At 43.6% G+C, this 23,062-nt stretch overlaps 1 protein-coding gene across 4 annotated transcripts; it reads left to right on the top strand.

The window, feature by feature from the left end:
- Positions 1–914: 914 nt before the first annotated feature.
- Positions 915–21,373, top strand: hsf2 (heat shock transcription factor 2). 4 transcript variants are annotated; one of them, XM_035617942.2, is made up of 12 exons: positions 915–1,082; positions 1,337–1,445; positions 8,848–8,975; positions 13,989–14,113; positions 14,491–14,566; positions 14,909–14,970; positions 15,545–15,605; positions 15,700–15,812; positions 16,955–17,188; positions 18,746–18,848; positions 19,714–19,780; positions 20,514–21,373. In XM_035617942.2, the coding sequence occupies exons 1-12, from the start codon at positions 990–992 to the stop codon at positions 20,819–20,821; spliced, it is 1,479 nt and encodes a 492-aa protein (XP_035473835.1). In that variant the 5' UTR covers positions 915–989; the 3' UTR covers positions 20,822–21,373. The 4 variants fall into 4 exon arrangements, 2 of the variants coding, with proteins under 2 accessions (XP_035473835.1, XP_035473834.1); XM_035617941.2 differs by having other exon boundaries at positions 15,527–15,605; XR_004786396.2 differs by lacking the exons at positions 19,714–19,780; positions 20,514–21,373 and adding an exon at positions 18,100–18,212 and having other exon boundaries at positions 15,527–15,605.
- Positions 21,374–23,062: the final 1,689 nt, after the last annotated feature.

The following is a 23,062-nucleotide window of genomic DNA, read 5'->3' as shown; positions in this document are numbered from 1 at the left end:
ATCGACCGTAGTCTCACAGGGCTGTTTATACAGAAAGAGGAGGGTGCTGTGTGGCTTGATCCTTGAGGTGTTTTGACATGGAATGGCAAAGACCAAAACCAATGTAACTTGTGTAAAAGGAGGCATAATATGGGCCCTTTAAATTGAAAATTGAAAAATTGAAATTGAAATTGAAATTGAAATTGAAAATTGAATGGAATTGAAATTGAATTGTGAGTCCAGCTTCCACTGTGATAGAAGCCCTCTCATAGGCCTTTGAGTACCTGTCACATACATTGTGCCAAAATCCAGTAGGCATAGGGCGTAGCCAGAAAGTGTTGGAGTCTGTGCCTTCTGTCACAAGACCTCTGTCAGTGTGAGACAGAAGGGTGTGGACTGTGAATAGTGACTTCTTACTGAATCAGTTGGTGTCTATTGACAGAGCAGGATTGTATCACAGACATACACGTATCACATGTAGCTCCAGGTGTTCAAAAATCATTTTGGGAATAATTACTATCCTGACATTGGTCCTTTAGCAGCTATATTAGTTTGCATGAACTCTCTCAAGTTAATCCAAGTGTGGATCCTTTTCCTTTTCAGAAAAACCTCTTCAACTTCTCAATGTTGATGAACACAATGTGTTTATGAGCTGTAAGGGAAAGAACGTGCTTGTTACTAAAACTGATGCATGAAATAGAATTTCACCTTTTCACTGTCTAGTGTCTGTCATTAGTAGTTTGGTGTATTCATGAAAGTTACAAATTGAATGCTTGGTATTTCGACTTCATTCTCACAAAGCAAAATAATAAAATCTCCCTCTTGTCGTTTTTTAAATTCATTTATGTATCTTTTTGAATACGCCTGGCTCTAGGTCAGTCGATGGACGGTGAACGTGCCTCTCCAAGTGAGGTCGTCTGAAATCATTTTCGCCCAATCCGCTTCCGCCGCCAGGACCGGAAGTAGTAAGCCGAGCCCTCACTGCGCCTCTCTGTCGGCGCAGCTGGAAGATGAAGCACAACTCGAACGTCCCAGGTTTCCTCACGAAGCTGTGGACGCTGGTGGAGGACGCGGACACCAATGAGTTCATCTGCTGGAGTCAGGTAACTGTCAGTGCGCCCCGGCGTTAGCCCGAGGAGGCTAACGACGGGTACACAACCATGAGGTCCATGGTCGATCCGTGGTCGGGCCATGGTCGGTCCGAGGTTCGTCGGTCGCTCTCACACTCGTCACCCGACGGCATGTTACAGCGCGTGGGAACAATAACAAACCTCCACTGTGTTAGTACCTGCTGTTAGCTAGCATACATCCCAGCATCACTGAGTCCATGTGTGTGTGTGTGTTTGTGTGTTTCCAGGAGGGCAACAGCTTCCTGGTGTTGGACGAGCAGCGCTTTGCCAAGGAGATCCTCCCCAAGCTCTTCAAGCACAACAACATGGCCAGTTTCATCAGGCAGCTCAACATGTGTAAGGATTCCTCCCCACACACACACGCACGCGCACACACGCACAGTGACCCACAGTCTGATTCACTCTCCAGATGGCTGCAGATGTAATGAGCAGTGATACTTGACCTGTTGTCATCATGCTGTCAGAACGCCTGCCCAGGAAGTCGTGCTGCGCCGGCAGCAGCTTCCTGGGTAGCAATCAGGCCTTTTGTGATTAGCTAATCTGCAGATTGTTTCCCAGAAGCAGGAGACAGACTGAGGTCGGTGGCTTCCTGGTTCTGTGCGTTATATTTGGTTTGGTGTAAGTTATGCTACAAAAATGATTTTCGTTTAAACAAGTTGCTTTGATTTGTAATTTTTTTCAGGAAACTGATTGAGAGTGAATAATAAAATACATGCAAACATTTTTATCAATATTTTTCACAATATGCTCAAATAAACCATGTTCATAATGTGTTCAGAGTTGATGTGGACACCAGTGTTGTGCACGAGCACCATGGGTATAGGACAACTTCGGCCTACATGTTATCTCAGAAGCCTGACCGTATGGTCTTCTGAAAAAAGGGACGCCAAGACCCCTGGATCCCCGCGGCGACCTCGCATCTCCCACCTGAGGTCGTGGTTTGGACACAGCCTAACCCTCATTGGCAGAGACCCGCATGGCACCGCGTGGGGTCGCACAACGCCACAGATTCTATAAAACAATGCGATGCCCACCGCTCATCGCTCTCCAGGAAAGAATCCCACTTTGATCAGGTGGGTTCCTCTGACCTACAAAGGAGGCAACCACTTCTAACTTAGACTTCGTCCACTGCGACGATTACTCTAGAAACCAGAAGAAGTGACCGTGCACGCAGCTGAACCAGGCCCCAGGATTCCCGACTTCGCTGGACAAAACGGAATCCGCTTTTTTTTCTCTTCCTTTCGTGCGTTTGGAAACGCACACAGCGCTGGTACCGAGACAAGAGCTGCCGAGACGGAACACTCTGTCTATTGATCCCTGCAGAAGGAAAGATCTGAACCCACAGTCTTTCAACCGAGTCGACCGCCGGATGATCCGAACCCCGGAGGACCGCGCACCGCCGCCAGTCGCTAGGAAGCATCTGAGGACGGACCACATAGGCTCGTTCCCCCGCAAATGAGTACAGTAAGAGGCTTTAGCTCTGGGCAGAACGTAGATTATTTACGTGTGTTTCAGTAAGTTAACTTACTGTGTATCGTTGTGAAGTTTGTACAGGACCACCGTGTCCCGTTTATTGCTGCTATGATAACCGCGTTATTATCAGTGTTGCTTGACTGTGATTTGTGTCCGACCACGTGGGACTATTGTGTGTTGCTCTGCCATCGTGTCTGAACTCAGCACGCTGTGGTCTGTTTAAAGACAAGAGATGCTCACCAGCTGAGCCGCTGCGCCCCTCCGTCACACAGACCGGGTGCTGGATCTCAGTCATCATCGCATGAGTCTTACTGCTGCTTTGATCGCTTTCCCTTTGCTTTCTTACTAACAAACATTTACACACATTCTGGTCCGAAGTTAACTTCGTCCCCGATCTCTCCTTTGTTAGAGTCACATGTTTAAAGGTAGCCGCCGTTTAACTTGAGGTCTCACGCCCCACCTTTCTCTGGACCCACGTGACGTCCCCGGTCACGTCCGCCATTTTGTTCCTCCTCCTCCTTTCACGGGCACACGCCTGTGCACACACTCACTCACACGCACACACGCTCACACACACACATACACTTGCTTGTTGTTGTCTTTTCATATGATGATCATATGATATATGATTGTTAGCTTAGCTTATAATAGACATTTATTGAGAAAAAGTAGTATTGATTGTAAATTGATATTGCTAAAGTTAATAAATGCTGTTATACTTTAAAGAGAAGTTGTTTTGTGTTATTTGCATGTACATTGTTATAGTGGCTGGTTGACAGTCAGTGCTCGAATTCACATCTTCAGTTCACTCCACAAATGCTCATATCTACCAGATATGAACATTTTGAGTGAACACCTTTAATTCTTGAGACTGAATTGACGATTTGGTTATTGGTCCCGGTTTCTGGGTGGTGCCCCGTTGCTATTAACATTGATTAAAAAGCTCTATTGATTTTCATAATTCATAATTATCTTTGATAATTATAAATTATTGCTGATAACCAAATTAGCCCAAACCGATGCACAACATAATGACGCCCCCGCGTGAGGCCGGATGTCGTTTTGTTCTGACAAATGGAACCAATGAGAACGGACAACATTTGCCTGAAGATAATGACAACCGGTGCGAAGCTCTGAAAAGATGAGCTTTATTGCCATTTGTACATGTATAATAATAAGTTGGTAGATTCATGGTGAATTGTTCAAGTTTGCAAACGCACATCACTTATTTGTTTGGAGCCTGGTGTTCATGACACTATTGTCGCGGGTTCGATCCCCTGCCGGCTCACCTAATTACCATTCCAACAGAATAAGTTTTTAGAGCAAACAACCAGCATAGGACAGCAGCTTGTGAACCACAGGTTGAAGCCTTCACCTGTGCACTTGTGTCAGCACCACTGCTGTCGTTTCTCACAACAGACCCACTGGGCAGGGTGAATTCACTAAGCAGTGAAATGATTCCCAAAATACCCCAGGTGGGCGGAGCTGAGGCTCCTCTGAGACCAAGCGACACAGACCTAGAGGATTTGGTCGCCGCTCTCCTCCTCTCACTAAGAGGACAAGATAACCTCCACAGCTTTGAGGTTAACACCTGCGGAAACACATTGCAGGAACCAGTTGGGCAGGCCAACAACAACTCGATCAGGATGCCAGAGAGCTCCGACCCGAACCCGGTGAGTATGAAGCAGCTCACCCAGGTACAGCAAAGCTATCAAGCTGTGCACAAACATCTCAGCCTGCGACCAGAAGTCCAGCTAGAGATGACTTTGGTGCAAGAGCACCACACAAATCTGCATGAGCAGATCCAGGAACCTCAGCCGAGAGCTGAGGGCGACCCTGAAGAAGGCCAGACCAGTCAGGTAAGTATCGCTGCCTGCATGGCCATCCAGGAACCACACATTGTTCCTGATCTTGAAGAGATCTCCTCTTCCTGCCAAACCAGCCGACACCTGCTCCATGATGCCTTCCAGCCGAGGAAGCAGATGAACCCAGGTTATCAGGAGACACACGCTAGTAGCCAAGCGACCCCTGCCCGGGCAGTCTCCAATTTAGTCAGTTCAGACGACCACCAGGCATCTCCACCAGCTTGCTTGATGGACATGGGCGCCCCACAAGCAAGGGACGCACCCCCACCAATCTTCAGCCCCACCTCCTTGCGTTCTGAACGAAGAAAAGAGGATTGCTGCCAGCGAGAATGCACAACACGCATGCGTTCTGCCAGAGGATATAAAGGCAATGCTAATATCCTAGTTCCAGGGAACATAGCGCTCGATTGTAATGACAGGCCTCACGTTAAGGTGAATGGCAAAACCGAACCCCAAAGACGCCGGCCACCTCGCCAGCAGACAGGCAACACAGCCAGGGGGGTGGTGACCAAATCCACCCCCAGGTTTGAGTCGAACCATGTCTGCAGAACCTCCCTCAGCCAAAAAGGGAAGGTTTGCGACACCTGTTAAGGGGATGTCTCGTCCGAAGACATCTGACGGAGACAGAAAAGCAGCTTGACATGTCCCATCCTCCCCCAGGTCCGCCGGACCCCTTAACAACACTTGATGCTGGTCCCTCACCAGCATAACCAGGCCAGGTAAGTGCCCCTTCCACTGCCAAAGTTCACTCTGTTAGTTGGGGGGGCGGAACCAAGAGAACCCAGGACACTCCTTGAACCGTCACACACAAGACCCGTGCCCTCGGTCATGTCCGCCATTTTGATCCTCCTCCCCCTTTCACGGGCACACGCCTGTGTACACACTCGCTCACACACATACACACACACACACACACACACACACACACACACACTTGCTTGTTGTTGTCTTTTCATATGATGATCATATGATATATGATTGGTAGCTTAGCTTATCATAGACATTTATTGATAAAAAGTAGTATTGATTGTAAATTGATATTGCTAAAGTTAATAAATGCTGTTATACTTTAAAGAGAAGTTGTTTTGTGTTATTTGCATATACATTGTGATATTGGCTGGTTGACAGTCAGTGCTCGAATTCACACCTTCAGTTCACTCCACAAATGCTCATATCTACCAGATATGAACATTTTGAGTGAACACCTTTATTTCTTGAGACGGAATTGACGATTTGGTTATTGGTCCCGTTTTCCGGGTGGTGCCCCGTTGTGATTAACATCAATTAATAAGCTCTATTGATTTTCATAATTCATAATTATCTTTGATAATTATAAATTATTGCTGATAACCAAATTAGCCCAAACCGATGCACAACACCAGTAATTCTCAGAAAATTGATAAATGTTGTTGCGTGAGTGGCATAACACCTGTTGGGAATGAAGCAGTGCGTGCGTGCATCCTCAGATTGCGATCTGTTTTTCAATAATGATAAATGCCTCACCGCCTCAAGTTTAACGAGAAGTATCGGTGTGTCTCTCACCACACTGGTGAGGAACCTAAGTCCTATCCTGCTGTAATGCTGCTGTCATTGTATTTTGATATGAAAGGTGTATGGGTGCGTGTTTAACCCCGAACATTTTGGCCCTTGGCATGCTTGACAGAATTTGGCCCTCGGGGAAAACTAATTCGGGAACCCTGCTCAAAGGATTGGACAATATTGGTCAAATACTTCATCGTAGTACATGGGATTTTGTTTTTCATAATTTAATTATATATCATGATATATTTAAGTTTCGGTAAAATCCTTTTAGATAAAATAACCTCATGCAATGTCTGTTTTGGGGTCAATAATTTAAAATCCATTACTGACATGAAAGGGTCACGTGTAGTGATTCACATCATGACTCAAACAGAGACGTTAGTGATCATAGTGTGGCCTCCATCCCTGCCCCCTGGGTCTCCCAACACACACCACACAAAACTCTTTTATTATCAAAAGTCAACCACACAAACCCACTGGAGTTGGCCACATGCCTTTTAAGACCATTTTAGCCCAGATTTCTGAGTCGTATGACTATTTTTAGAGTTTTCAGCTTCATCGTGTGTTGTTTGCCGAGCAGTGTACAGGGGAGCGAGCAGCGATGAGTTGCTCCCCACCGGAGTGAAGTTCTGTATCTACAGTAAAGTTCTGGATCTACAGTATAGTTCTGGATCTACAATAAAGTTCTTGATTTACAGTATAGTACTGGATCTACAGTATAGTTCTGGATCCACAGTATAGTTCTGTATCTACAGTACAGTCCTGGATCTACAGTGTAGTTCTGGATCTACAGTAAAGTTCTTGATCCACAGTATAGTTCTGGATCTACAGTTTAATACTGGATCTACATTATAGTTCTGGATTTACATAATAGTTCTGGATTTACATAATAGTTCTGGATCTACAGTATAGTTATGGATACACAGTATAGTACTGGATCTACATTAAAGTTCAGGATCTACAGTATAGTTCTGGATCTATAGTAAAGTTCTGGATCTACAGTATAGTTCTGGATCTACAATAAAGTTCTTGATATACAGTATAGTACTGGATCTACAGTATAGTTCTGGATCCACAGTATAGTTCTGGATCTACAGTATAGTTCTGGATCTACGGTATAGTACTGTTTATAGTACTATGTAGAGTTGTTTTTTCGAATAAACTGCTGGAAAGGATAAACTGTAGCTTTTGTCTATTCATTTAAGACCATTTTAGCCCAGATTTCTGAGTCGTATGACTATTTTTAGAGTTTTAAGCTTCATCGTGTGTTGTTTGCCGAGCAGTGTACAGGGGAGCGAGCAGCGATGAGTTGCTCCCCACCGGAGTGAAGTTCTGTATCTACAGTAAAGTTCTGGATCTACAGTATAGTTCTGGATCTACAATAAAGTTCTTGATTTACAGTATAGTACTGGATCTACAGTATAGTTCTGGATCCACAGTATAGTTCTGTATCTACAGTACAGTCCTGGATCTACAGTGTAGTTCTGGATCTACAGTAAAGTTCTTGATCCACAGTATAGTTCTGGATCTACAGTTTAATACTGGATCTACATTATAGTTCTGGATTTACATAATAGTTCTGGATTTACATAATAGTTCTGGATCTACAGTATAGTTATGGATACACAGTATAGTACTGGATCTACATTAAAGTTCAGGATCTACAGTATAGTTCTGGATCTATAGTAAAGTTCTGGATCTACAGTATAGTTCTGGATCTACAATAAAGTTCTTGATATACAGTATAGTACTGGATCTACAGTATAGTTCTGGATCCACAGTATAGTTCTGGATCTACAGTATAGTTCTGGATCTACGGTATAGTACTGTTTATAGTACTATGTAGAGTTGTTTTTTCGAATAAACTGCTGGAAAGGATAAACTGTAGCTTTTGTCTATTCATTTAAGACCATTTTAGCCCAGATTTCTGAGTCGTATGACTATTTTTAGAGTTTTAAGCTTCATCGTGTGTTGTTTGCTGAGCAGTGTACAGGGGAGCGAGCAGCGATGAGTTGCCCCCCACCGGAGTGAAGTTCTGGATCTACAGTATAGTTCTGGATCTACAATAAAGTTCTTGATATACAGTATAGTTCTGGATCTACAGTAAAGTTCTGGATCCACAGTATAGTTCTGGATCTACAGTATAGTTCTGTATCTACAGTACAGTCCTGGATCTACAGTGTAGTTCTGGATCTACAGTAAAGTTCTTGATCCACAGTATAGTTCTGGATCTACAGTTTAATACTGGATCTACATTATAGTTCTGGATTTACATAATATTTCTGGATCTACAGTATAGTTATGGATACACAGTATAGAACTGGATCTACAGTATAGTACTGGATCTACATTATAGTTGGGGATCTACAGTATAGTACTGGATCTACATTAAAGTTCAGGATCTACAGTATAGTTCTGGATCTATAGTATAGTACTGGATCTACATTAAAGTTCAGGATCTACAGTACAGTTCGGGATCTACAGTATAGTTCTGGATCTACAGTATAGTACTGGATCTACATTAAAGTTCAGGATATACAGTGTAGTTCTTGATCTACAGTATAGTTCTGGATCTATAGTATAGTACTGGATCTACATTAAAGTTCAGGACCTACAGTATAGTTCTGGATCTACAGTATAGTACTGTTTATAGTACTGTATATAGTTGTTTTTTCGAATAAACTGCTGGAAAGGATAAACTGTAGCTTTTGTCTATTCATCTGATCAATAATTGATTAATCAAATTATTAAACAAAAGATTAATCGACAATCAAAATCGATGTTAGCTGCAGCCCTTAAATGTATGTGGGTGTGTTTGTTGCTGCTTCAGCCCTGTGTTCCTGTGTTCCTGTGTGCAGATGGATTCCGTAAAGTACTGCACATGGACACAGGCATAGTGAAGCAGGAGAGAGACGGTCCAGTGGAGTTCCAGCACCCCGACTTCAGACATGGACAGGATGACCTGCTGGAGAACATCAAGAGGAAGGTAGAGTCACCTTCACAAGACATTACATTCATTTAGCTGACTAATCCAAAATTGCATTCAACCCTGATGGTATTACCTAAAGAGTGTAAGAATCATTTGTTAAATAGGCAAAACGGCCGCAAGTGCTCCGTTTCTGTTTTAATGATTCAAGGAGTAAGGTGCAGTCTGAACAGGTGAGCTTTCAGTCTGAAACATTGAAGGGATTCTTCTGTCCTGCTGTCAATGGGAGCTCATTCCACAATTGAGGAACCAGGACAGAAAACAGAGTTGGTTGAGCGGTGGCTGCCCAATCCTTGTAGTGAGGGTGGAGCAGAGCGGAGTGGTCAGACTGGGGTGTAAGCTTTGACCATGTTCTCAGTGTTTGCCCTAGGATGGAGTTGTAGCAGCGGAGGTGAAGCAAAACAATTTGTACACGTTCCTTTTTCAAGTCAATATCTAGTCAAGATATCTCGTCCTTTCAGCAGCCACTAACTACATGCACACTCATCCTAATGGAATGTTTGTCTCGTTCTCGTCAACCAAAAAAAGTAGACTCAGGAAACGTTTTCCTTCTTAGAGGTTCGTGTAAAATGCATTTTTCCTTGGTTGCACCTTAATATACTACCCAGGGGAGAGGACGCTGGCACTGACTGTTGACGCTTTTTTAAAATCCAATTGATTTATCTTTTGTGTCTCTCTGACACCCTAGAAAACTACTTTGCGACTAGTCATATTGTCTGGTATCTACTGTGTAGCTTTTTTTCGAATTTTTTGTACGGATGTTTTTATCCGACCTGTTGTTGTTGGAGCCTTCCTCCTACACCATCGCCTGCACTCGAGCCGTTTCACAGATTATCTGTCACACACTTGAAATACGAGTCTGGGCTCATCTGTCACCGGACCTTTAACTACTGCCTGCTGGGTTTTTGCCATCATCCAGCGACACCAGTACCAATACCAGCTCCTTCCTGGACAACAATCCACAGCCTCTTGCTAGCCGGCCGGAAACTTCTCCTCCCTGCTGATAGCGGGCCACTGGATACCCCTGCTCCCTGCTACTGAGAGGTATATCCCCGGACTACCTTGGTGCGGTTAAACCCTGCTGCCTGGGAACCTAGCCAACCACCTCCAGTCAGCGAGCGATCGGCTGCTAACGTTGTGGCTAACGGTGGCCGCTACGTTTGCAGCCGATCGCTCCCCCAAAATACATCAGCCAAACTGTGTGTCTGACTCTATCCTATCTATCCCATCTTTAGTTAGCAACTGCTCAACTTAAGAAACTACAGCACTCCAACATGTATCTCAGCCATTAAACAACTTGGACTTCTACGCCGACCCCGCTACTTCCATAGAAGCTTCCGCAGAAAGTTTGTTTATTTATTCCCAGTCTGGTGACTCCATCCCATCTTTGTGGTCAGCTGATCGCACTTTCTCACTACTGCCACATCATCGGAATATCACATCTGGGACTAGTAGTAGCGATGGAAACACCGCGAGGGACAGAAGACCCCCCATCCTCAAGCCTCAAAATTAAATTGAACTGTTAAACACACAGTCTCTTACAAATAAATCCAGTCTCATACATGATCACATCTTAGACCAAAAAATTTACTTAATGTGTCTTACTGAGACCTGGCACCAGCCAGAGCACTATTTTGCACTAAATGAAGCCTGTCCTCCAGGCTATCATTATTTGGAAAAAGCGCACTGGTCGCGGTGGTGGCTTGGCAGTAATACACCGCTGTGACTTGAAACTCACCCCTCTGTCTCTGCCTGAACTGTCCTCCTTCGAATGCCTTGCTTTCAAATGCAACCCCCCCTCCCCAGTGACTATTCTTCTCATTTACTGGCCACCCAGATCAAACCCAGCTTTCATCCCAGAGATAAGTGAACTTCTCACCTAAAAAAACTAAAAAACCTCAACCTGGACAATGACTTTGGACCTCCAGCAAATACCCTCCGCAAAATTCACATCAGCAAATGAATAAGTCGATTTTTACAACAACACCCTGAGCAGTATCCTGGACCTCCACGCCCCTGTGAAAACACAAACAGTCACCTTCTCACATTCAGCTCCCTGGTTCACTTCAGATCTACGGAACAAGAAAGCAGCTGTACTCGAGCGGCGTGTTGCACAAACTGGACTCACCGTGCACAGATTGGCCTATCAAGAACACCAAAAGGCCTACTCAAAGTCACTTAGAAAAGCACGGTCACAGTTCTACTCCAACATCATCAATACAAGTCCTGGAAACTCCAAACAGCTTTTTTCTACCATAAATCATCTCCTCAAGCCTCAAACTCTCTCACACACCGATACCACAGAAGACCAGTGCAATAACTTCATCAACTTCTTCAGGAAAAAAGTCGACATTATCCACCCTCTTCTCTCCAGCTCTCCTGCTCTGTCAGTCCCTACTGCCGACCCACTTCCTGAGATTTTCCAGCCTATCTGCTGCTTCCCCAAGATCTCTCAGCCAGAGGTTGAGGACAACATCCGCAGGATGAAACACTCCACCTGTACCCTGGACCCTTTTCCTGGTAAAATCCAACATCTGCGCTCTAAGTCCCCTAATCACCCAAGTCATCAACCACTCACTCCAGGGTGGATATGTTCCATCTGCTCTCAAAACTTCTGTCATCAGACCCCTTAGACCCAGAAATCCTCGCCAACTACAGGCCTATTTCCAACCTCCCATTTCTGTCCAAAGTGCTGGAAAAAGTAGTCGCCTCCCATCTTTAGGACCACCTAAATTCTCACTCCCTATTTGAGAAGTTCCAGTCCAGCTTCCATTCCGCCCACAGCACCGAAACAGCCCTGGTCAGGGTCACAAACGACCTGCTGATGGCGGCTGACACTGGATCACTATCGCTCTTCATCCTTCTGGATCTGTCTGCAGCTTGACACGGTTGACCATAACATCCTCCTTCAGTTCCTCCACCACACCATTGGACTCTCTGACTCCGCCCTGAACTGGTTCCAGTCCTACCTGTCTGGAAGTACAGAAAACGTCACAAACACTCACTATCACTTGTGAAGTCCCCCAAGGGTCGGTTCTCGGCCCCACTCTGTTCACCCTCTACACTCTTCCCCTTGGCCGCATCACCACGCTGATGATACACAGCTCTACATAAAAGCCGACCTTATCTCATCTGCAGCCTCACTGTCAAGGTCATCATCATCACTGAGCTCCTGCCTTGAGGAGATAAAGGCGTGGATGACAGAAAACTTCCTACAGCTTAATAGTTCCAAAACAGAAGCTATTTTAGCTGGCACACTACACCAGGTCCAGTCGTCCCCCATAACCCAAATCACCTTCTCTGGTCAAAATATACCCCTGTCATCAACAGTCACCAACCTGGGTGTAAGATTTGACCCTCATCTTACATTTGACACCCACATTAAACATCTGTGTAAGACCTCCTTCTATCACCTCAGGAACATTGCCAAACTCCGTCCCACACTGTCTGTCAGATGCCGAAAACCTTGTCCACGCCTTTGTCTCCTCAAGGCTGGACTACTGCAACGCTCTCCTCATCGGGACTCCTGGCAAGAGCATTCAAAAGCTTCAATAAGTCCAAAACAGCGCCGCTAGGATCCTGATGAGGATACGAAAATATGACCACATCACAGCCGTCCTTCACTCACTCCACTGGCTTCCTGTCTCTTTCAGGATTGATGACAAAATCTCCCTACTCACCTATCAGTGCATCCATGGCAATGCCCCTCCCTACCTGAAAGATCTACTCTCTCTACCACAAACCTCCTCACCCAACCTCCGCTCCAAAAACAAAACCTTCACCCTTCACCCCTCCAGCACCAGGCTGCGCACCATGGGGGATCGAGCCTTCTGCTCAGCCGCTCCTCGCCTGTGGAATTCCCTTAGAGAAAACCTGAGGGCTCCACAAAGCACTCTCTCTTTTAAGAAGGGCCTAAAACCTTTCTTTTTCAACAAGTATTCCCCTAAATGTTGTACTTTTTCTTCTACCGATGTTTAATTTTTTTTAAACCTATTTTTTTATATTTCTTATATCTTGTTTTTACTCTGTAGCACTTTGAGATTGATTTTAGCAATGAAAAGTGCTCTATAAACGAAATGTATTATTATTATTATTATTCTACTCCTCCTCGAGTGACAAAAATGAAGAGAAACATAGATTGTTTTTTCATGCCCGTAATACCTGTACCCAGCACAGACACAACATCAGCAGCGGAGTTAACTGCTTCACCACTTGTCTCCCCTAGTGCTGGTAAGATGCCCAGTCCTGGCCTCATCCAGCTCCGAGTCCGAGCCAGAGCCCACCACATCCAAACAGGCCACAGTACATGTGTTTCTGAAGGAAAGTCTTGTCTAATTTCCGTGGCTCAGACATGATGAAACAGCCACATTATGCATCGCATTTATTCCAGAGTGCGGCCAAAGGCTGGGAACACTGCTTTTATTGTCTGAGCAACAACGCTACGAATCGGAACGTTTAAGCAGCACACTGTCTCTAAGAAACACAACCTGTGTCGTGACAGGTGTGTGGTCTTCAGAGCGGCCCACTCCCTGTCAAGAAAAGGTATAATAGGTTCATTATTGCGTTGCCAAAAGTTGCAGTGAAAATGTTTGGGTGGACCTAAATGTAAAAGTTAGTCTGGAGCTTTGCTTGCATCACGACACATCATCGTTACACTAACAGTCTTACTGTCGATAACATAACTAAGGTTTATTCAGTTTCTTTAATTATGGCAATGTAACGTTAATGATGCGTTCACACCAGGTGCAACGCAAATTATTTGCGTGTGTATGTTTTTTTTGCTCACTTATTTGTTTTTTGGAGCCTAGGTGGTGCAAAAAAAAAAATCCTGATTCAGATGGTGGTTGGTGATTCTTTCGCCCACCCCTACACTGACCCCTCTATTTGTTATTTTTGTAATTTACTGGCTAATATCATGTTTTGTGCAAATCTCATAATATATTTTTAGTTTTGCTGTCTATTATGCTTCCAGCTTTGAGATACAGTAAACCCAAGACTTGATTGTAATTTCAGGTTTCTAATGCTCGGCCAGAGGACAACAAGATTCGACAGGAAGACCTGACCAAGATCTTGGCGAGTGTGCACAGTGTTCACAGCAAACAGGAGAACATCGATGCCAGGCTGGCAACACTCAAGAGGTGCGTGTAAAGCTCCGTACAGGAACAACATCAACCCTGGAGAAGTAAAGGACAAACTTAAGGATAAGTCATGGATCATTTTCATTTATTTGTAATATCAAATTCTCCAAATAATGTTCTCAATTTTCTAAATCAGAGAGATGTTGTGAACATGTGAACAGAAGTCAATTCTGTGGAGTTCATGTCTGACCGACATCTTTTATGTTAAATGAGTAAACATTTCGTATCATTATGAAACTGATGACAGAATTATTTGTGCTTATAACAACGAACATGTTGGACATATATTGCCAGGAAACAGCACTAAGTAGAAAGCTACGGGAGACAATTGCTTTGCAGTTAATTTTCTTGACTGTAAAGGACACTTTGTTGTTCAGGGAGAATGAAGCTCTGTGGAGGGAGATCTCCGATCTGAGACAGAAACATGCTCATCAGCAACAGCTCATCAAAAAGGTGAGCCTCCCGTCAGTACTTTCATCACATGAACACACAGACCGCAATCTTAATGTGAACCTCAGAGTTGTTCAAACTTTCATGATACATTCAGCAGAAGAACGTGTGTTATCTAAACAGTTATCCTCCGCACATCTCCCCCAGGAGAACATCTTTGAATATATTATGTAATTATTGCAGTTTTCTGTGCAGTATCTTCACCACTTGTATGTTCTGATGAGCCCGGTGTCTCAGGAAAAGCACGAGTCTCATGTTCTTTAGAGTTCATGGAAACATTTTGTGACATTGTATTGATTCATCATTGTCATCTGAGCTGAAAGTCTGTTGTCGTTCTTCTTTCAGCTGATACAGTTCATCGTCACACTGGTACAGAACAACCGCATCCTGAATTTAAAACGCAAAAGGTGAGTTCACATTGTGTCACTCAGACCGACTACAGCATAGCGAACATGTAATGGTCACATTAACCCTAGAATGGCTCAGTAGAGAAACACCACAGCCAAGGCCCGACGGTAAATCAAATCAAGCCATACCACGCCGCACACACTCAGATATCAGTCCCCTAAGTGTGCCTGGTTGTTATATTCTTCAAGATCCATGTATTCTTCCCTGGGACGCTGCTCTGGCAATGTTAAAGAAAGTGATTTAAAAAATCTGTATCTTTTCTGTTACATGTTCCATCATTTTCTGTTGAGTAGTTTTCTGTCCAATAAAGCATTATTACTGAAGGCTGATTCCCTCCCACGTGTTGTTTTTACAAAATGTGTAGTTTCGGAAAATCAGATATCATCTGTTTTCATAAGTTTTCCAGCCAGAGGTGAGGTGGCTGTTGAAGATGTCTCAGAATCGGACTTAGACATTCACAAAGTTGATCTGTAATGATGAATGTGTTTGGGGTGTTGAAATGATCATAATTGATGGTGTGAGTAATCTGTGACTGTGTGTCCCGTCTGCCCTGAGGCCACTTCTGATGAACAGCAGTGGAAAGAAGCCCAAATACATTCATCCGATCTATGATGACAAAGTGTGTGTGGAACAGGTCGGTACATGACAGAGCTACAGTGAACACTTCAGAATCAATGTGATTATTTTCTGTTTTTAAATAGATCAACTTTTCTCTGTGTCACGTTCAGTCATCTGTCAACAGTGTGAAGGGCTCTGAGGTTTCAGATGATGTCATCATCTGTGACTTGACTGAGAATGATCCTGAGGTCACAGAGGGGTCACCTAGGGCCCATGAGATGGGGTAAGACTATTAACCCTTTTTCACTTTATTCTACTGCTTTCAAACTACTGCCTTAGACATGATTCAACTGGTGACGGCTGCAGGACAAATGGAAAGTGTCATGCTGAGATCGGCCACTAGATGAGGTCAGAGAGACTTAATTGTTCCAGTGGACATCAGTGTCTGCAAAATGAAAACAAGGTTTCAAAAACAACAAATGCACCCATAACACATTCATCCACACAGATCAGATCTACATACAGTGCAATGTCAAACAGTCGTCCGATACATCATCCACATATTTGGGAGGAGGAGGAGCTGCGGAGCTGCTTCTCAGGATGGAGGCGTAGTGCCGGTGTTAATCCTCCAAACATCGTGTACCTTGATATGTTAAACCACAGTAAGCCCTTTATTATGTATTCTTTTTATTACCCTCCTCACAACTGGGTCCCTGACCTGAGGGCACAAGATGTGTTGGTTGCCTAGACTCTTTTTTACCACAAACCCTCAAAGAACCTCCGTCTCTCTCTCCTCTGCAGCAATGAGAACTAAAATTACAGACCCAACACACTGTGCTTTTTGTTCATCTGTGAAATCAATGAAAATGTTAAAGAAAAAAAAGTGTCAAAGAAAGTGGGAATAAAATCCTGCATCCAGCCCTTTGTCTGGATCTGTCAGACAAGGATCCAAACGGCCTCCGGCTGCTGCACTCGTCCAGGATTTTGTCTTTCTTAGGAGGTGGGAAAACTTTTTGTAAAAGTCAGCGGGAAATCCATCTGGGGCTGGTGTTTTGTTATTTTGTATTAAATTAAGGCAAGTGGTTATGTCCTCTAACTGTAAAGGTTTAACCAAATCCTCGTCCCATGTGTCCTACACACACATTGCTTTCCCTTTCTGTACCCAATCAAAAGTAAACACAACTACTGTATGTGCATCAGGGCATGGAGGACATCATCTACCACATCCATTAAGTACTGTATATTCCCTCTGCTTTGTACAAAATGTTTACATCAAACTAAGTGTGGCCATCACAAAGCTTCATCATCTGTTAGGAAAAAGAAGTACTGATTCACCAAGATACAGGAGCAGTGAGGGCATCTCCTTTTCTACACGTTAAATCTACCTTTGTTAATGACAGACTGTTTTAAAATACACTCCCGCAGTGATGCCGAGGTTGTGGAGGTGGAGCTCGCCAGTTGTGCGGTGCTGCAGGCTGAGACGGAGTCGAGCACATCCTGCACAGACGGCAAACTGACGGAGGCTAGTGTGGCAGCAGACGGCAGCTCCCTGCAGCTCAATAAACCCTCAGGCCTGAGTCTGGAGGACCCTATGAAGATGATGGACTCCATTCTGAACGAGAACGGAGTGATTTCACAGAACATCAACCTACTTGGCAAGTAAGTGCCACCGTCCTCCTCATTGAAATATATATACAGCATTTAAAAACTCAACTAGAATGGCACTCAGTAGACGGCATACCTCCACCAAGGCCCAACTGTCCCCTTGTATCTGGCAGTATTAGAGAAAGTGTCTCTGGATCCGTGTGTCTCATCCACCAAGTTCCATGGAAGTAGGGCTGGGCGTTAAAACGATAAAGATGATTATCGCAAAACAACTTTTTCTCGATAGAAAAAGACACGTCGATATAACTTCTATAGAACTTATTCCATCCATGTTTTGACAGACAACACAAACACACAATGAAAATGAGAATAGCGCCGTTCCGAACCAATCATGTGGTTGCTACGTCAAGTTAGGTTGAAGCACACAGCAGACAGCGGAGAAGCAGCAGCTCTGTTTATGTTTGGGGTTCTGCAGCTCATCAGTCCGTCAGGAGTGAGATAAAAGAGAAAATGATGACATGAAATGTGAACTCGAGTGACGGCGTTACCAAAGAAGACGTCCCGACCGACACAAGGCTCAAAATACGAGAACACTGTTTAAAAGAATTGTCTGAGGAATTCAGTAGTGTGGAGATATTTTGGCTATTTAAAGTCAGACAAGAAGCAGAGTAGTAGTGTGCGCTGCAAACTGTGGAAAGCATTTGTAGCAGTTGCATTCATACAACTGCATTATACAGCAGCAGTTGTATAATGTTCTACAGTACATTTGTCATGTTCAACTTCTGAGAGAAAATAAATAATACTAATACCAAAATTAACTTTGGTTTTAAATGTTATGATATCTTCAAACCTCACAACCTTTGAGCTTGACAGAAATAGTTATTTGACTTATATTGTGATATATATCGATATCGAATCAATACCTATATGAAAAAAGTTATCTTGTTTTTTTCCATATCGCCCAGGCCTACCATGGAAACATAATCCTGCTGACAAAACCAGCCTGCTGACAACACCAAAAGTGGACATAGTGAAAACGTAACCTCCTAAAGATATTATGCCCAAATTATATGAAAAGGTGTGTTTTTCAAAGGATGGTTACTCTATAATAGTGTTTTGATTTAAAAAATAATTTTGCAACATTTCCAGTTATACCATTGTGCTGAGCAAAAAATGAATTATGCAACATGGTCTGAATGTACACACGTGAACTGTGGCCTGGGTGGTGTCAAGATTTTCCTTCATTTGCTGTGAAGCTGCAGGTCTACGTATAACACTGAGCATCAACATACTGCCTGAAGACATTAATACTCCATATTATTTAATAACCAAGGAGTGCCCCTGTTATATCCATTTGTCTTCTGACATGTAGTAGGATTATCAGTTTTTCAAAAACAGAGACAATTCCTTTCTTAAACTATAGGATGAAACAAAAGCTTCATTTAAGCTGCTACCACCTCCCTTCTGTATACAAGCATCAATATAAGACTGCATGATAAAAAGGATCAATATAAGACAGTATGAAAAAAAAGCATACAGTAAGATGTGCATGTGCGTGCATGTGTCCGTGCGTGTGCGTGCGTGCGTGTGTGTGCGTGTGCGTGTTTTCAGGGTGGAGCTGATGGACTATCTCGACAGTATTGACTGCAGTCTGGAGGATTTCCAGGCCATGCTTTATGGAAAACAGTTTGGCATGGATTTTGATGCCATAGAGGTAAAATGACGTCCACACTAAAACATAACACAACATGGCTAATGTGTTTTATTTCAGCACTGACAGACAGTAGGGAGCTTTTCACATCTCCACTGCTCCAAAGACCGCGCTGTAGCAGTGAGGTGTGAAGGGTTCATATGATTGTGTCACTTCCTCACATTTTTTTAGAAGCACAGAAGCACAACACATGATTAGAGCAGTTTATGAGAACAAAGACGAGCAGAGTCCAGAAGAGTTATAACTTTATGACCGCTGACAGGTGAAGGGAATAATATGGATCTTCTTGTTAGAGTTGGTGGGATATATTGGATATCAAGTGAATGTTGATGTTTTGGAAGTGACAGGGGTCAGATGGTCAGAGCAGGTGCCAGAGTCCATGCCTCCACGGGTCAGACCTCCACAAGGCTGGAGGTGCATGTAGGTCATATGTACGTCATGCAAGTAAAACATTTTGTTGAACTATACTTTAAGCAAATGGCCACAGAGTACTTTTTTAGTCTTATCGGCCACTCGAGCACATTACAGTATCATTTTCATACAGTACACTGCTAGAACAGCCGTCAAAGGAAACTTGGGGGACGTGGGGATCGAACCACTGACCTTCCGGTTTGTTGACCATCTTTTGGGATAGAATCACGATCCACCATTTAGGCTATCAAACAAGTGAGTGTCTTATGAAAAATAAAACGTATTTAAAAAAGAACACTTTGACTTGGACCAGCAGAAGGAGAGTGTCCTTTCACTACATGTTTCAACAGATCGCTCTTGTTACTGCCTTTACTTGCAAAACGTTTGTCACACAGCGAGTTATTCTTTGTTGCGTGTGAAATAGTGTTTTGTTCATCGCTTCCTCCATGTGTTTTAGGAGAGTGTGTCCTACAAAGAGAACAGTGCACAGCTGAACAGAGGCAGGACGGGAGAAGACAACACAGGTGAGATCTGATAATCTATCATGAGCTCAACCCACGGCTCAGCTCCAGCGCCTTAAAAAAAGGGGAAAAAAAGTCATCTCATATGAATATGCTTTTCCGATATATTAAGAATATTGATATTATTTGTAAAGCCAGGGTGCTAACTTTTTCCACCAAGTAGTAGTTATATATCACATACAGCATAAACTTCATAATAAAAATGACCTACAGACAGTTAGAATTTAAAAAAAATCTGAACTGTTGATTACAGTCAGTTGTTACAGTCAGTCATCACAGACGGTGATTACAGTCGGTGATTACAGACGTGATCACATACGTTGATTACAATCTGTGATTACGGTTGGTGATTACAGACGGTGATTATAGTGATTACAGACGTGATCACATACGTTGATTACAATCTGGATTACAGACGGTGATTACAGATGGTGATCATATGACGTTATCACATAAATTGATACATACGTTGATTACAGTCTGTTATTCCAGTCGGTGATCACAGTCGGTGATTACAATCTATTATTATTATCATTATTATTATTATTATTATTATTATTATTATTATTATTATTATTACGGTCGGTGATTACAGTCGGGATTACTGACGGTGATTACAGTGACCAATAACTTGGATCAATCATAAATAGATGAACAGTGTGTCAACAGTCCAACAGAGGCAGTGGGGGATGGTAAATGTTTCTCTCCTCACTCTCATATCTTGGTTCTTGTTCAGATAAGCAGTTGGTCCAATACGCCTCCTGCCCCCTGCTGGCCTTCTTCGATGGCTGCACCCCTCCGTCAGAGCTGGACCCAGGCACCAGCAGCAGCAGCAGCACCAGCAGCTCCTCCCAGCCCTCCTCCAGCTCCAGCCATCTGCCCTCAGAGCTGCTGGACACCAGCCTGGAGTCGAGACCGCCGATCCGCAGCTCCTTGATCCGCCTGGAGCCTCTGACGGAGGCGGAGGCGAGCGAGGAGACGCTCTTCTACCTGTGTGAACTGAGTCCTGCTGGACTGGAGGCAGACTCCGCCCAGCACTGTTAGTTCACTGGTGTGTGTGTGTGTGTGTGTGTGTGTGTGTGTGTGTGTGTGTGTGTGTGTGTGTGTCTGTGTGTGTCTGTGTGTGTGTGTGTGTTGAGAAGCAGTAACACAAGATGCAGTTTGTCCCATGTAAGACTTCTGCATTGAGTTTCGTCAAATACAATAATAGTTATTAGTTCATAAACCTCTACAGATCTCTGTAGGAACTCTCCTTCTGTGTCAGCAATATTCCAGCTAATTATTTTTTCTGTACTTCCATAGTCAACACTGTAGTTGTCTTCATCCCCTTCATTAAATTCAACCAAGCTGCACACTCCTAGATGTCAATCCCCTGAGTACCTGATATTTTTCTTGTAGAGTGGAATCTGTCCTGTCTGACAATGTTGAAGAAAAGTTACTAGTTATTCTGTGTAATCCTGCTGACAACAGACAGCGAGGTGTCACTGCCACTTGTAGAATCAGAGTGGTGTTGTTCTGTCCCTGGATCCTCTCTCCATTCATCTACTGTACACTGTGGGAACAAACATGCAACTAAAGTTTGATCTGTCTGAAAAACTGGTACTTTATTTTGTGCGTGCGGAGACCAAACTCTGCTCCTCTGATATAACTACATTGTACATTTGTCCTTCCTTTTATGATTGTTAATCGTGAGTGTATCCGTCACCACGTTGGCGCTCAGACCCCTGACCCAACTTTATGCTTGTCACGTTTCACAGCTGTATCTTGTGACGCTATCATGGCAGACAGACAGACAGACAGACAAAGTACTGAAACGCTCTCTGTGGTTCCCATAAAAACACACAGTCCCACTTTGACCTGAACACAAGGAAACTGTTCTCGTGTGACGGGACAGCAAAGGAGGTCATGAGCTGTGTGAAATGGAATAATTGATGGAGTGGATGCTGATTCAGGGAGACGGAAACCGTGGATGTCTTGAGCAGAAGTATTTATTATAATAGCTCCATATAGAGGAGACTTCCGGTTCGCTACACAGATCAACAGGTTCACAGTGTTCGGGCGTCCCAAGATAGTCTGCTCATCCCTGGTCTCTGTAGTGTATTTAGCTTTGAGTAATGTCGTCATCTCCCCGCGACTATGACACCTAGAGTGACACATCAGCTGCTAAATGATTGTTTCGGCTTGTCATAGATGAGATGACTTCGCTTGGTGCCTGAGAAGACTCGTCTTAACAGTTTCTCAGGGAAGTTAGACGAAAATACCACAACAGTGTGGACATGAGGATTTTTCAGACCTGGGGCCTGTACTACGGGGCCGGATTTGTGGTTACCATGGTAACTGATGCTGAACAGCTAACCTGCTCCGTAGAAAGTCACATTCCAGACAAGAGATCAAAGATCACCAGACCAACTACTGACCAATCAGATCACTGGAAACCAGAGTCATCATTCTACAGGATCCCATCAGGGAAAAAAGTTTAGAGTAACGTCACAAATAATAAAGTGCAGCAGATATTTAATATGATGAAAATGATTTCCAGTGGTTATTTTCTATTTTAGTTGTCTCACTCAAACCAAATTGACCACATGAAAAACTTAATTCATGGATGTTGCGATGTCGCTTGTAATTATTTTCTCTGCACCATCTCCGCTTAAAAATCATTTGGGCATCTGCATTGAAATTTATGGTAGGGCACATCATGGTGCCTTCAAATACACCTCGGAAAATTGTAAATCAGTGCTCTTTCTGCAAAAGAATTAAACGGATATGTTCCTATAATTTTTCTTCATTGAAATACATATCTATTATGATTTATTAACCTTAAACCTATAAAACATTGTTCCTGTATTCCTGCTGGAATCATACAAAACAAATATTCCTTTGGAGGCAGATATAAAAAGAAGTCAGTCAAAATTGAAAATCAGGTTGTAGTTTTCGATAAAATCCTCCATGGTCAATCAGTCTTTCAACTCGTCTGACACGATCTGTCGGTCTGTGCTTTTCTATCTCTCTATTAATAATTTTTCACTCACTCTTCTGCAGAATATGATTTCATTTTGAAATCCTTGCGAGTGAGTGGAAAGCTTGTGTTATGTTTGTCCACATGAAGCCATCCCCGGTCCAGTCTAGAGCTCCTCTGTTAGCGGCTTCATCTCCACCTTCTCTGCACCTCTCATCAGTCTTAATGTTGCATAGCTGCATGGCTTCATTTTGGCCTGCCTTGTTGTTGTTGTTGTTGTTGTTGTTGTTGTTTAAACGCTCTGATTTCAGTTTCAGTTTTTGATA

Source organism: Scophthalmus maximus, chromosome 18 (assembly GCF_022379125.1).
Source record: "Scophthalmus maximus strain ysfricsl-2021 chromosome 18, ASM2237912v1, whole genome shotgun sequence".
Classification (NCBI taxonomy): Eukaryota; Metazoa; Chordata; class Actinopteri; order Pleuronectiformes; family Scophthalmidae; genus Scophthalmus; species Scophthalmus maximus.
This window is presented reverse-complemented; position numbering and strand designations above follow the sequence as displayed.

Coding starts and splice junctions, on each gene's coding strand:
- hsf2 (XM_035617941.2), top strand. CDS start 990: ATGAAGCACAACTCGAACGTCCCAGGTTTCCTCACGAAGCTGTGGACG. Junction 15,606..15,699: donor ACAAAGTGTGTGTGGAACAG/GTCGGTACATGA, acceptor TGTCACGTTCAG/TCATCTGTCAACAGTGTGAA. Junction 17,189..18,745: donor AACATCAACCTACTTGGCAA/GTAAGTGCCACC, acceptor GCGTGTTTTCAG/GGTGGAGCTGATGGACTATC.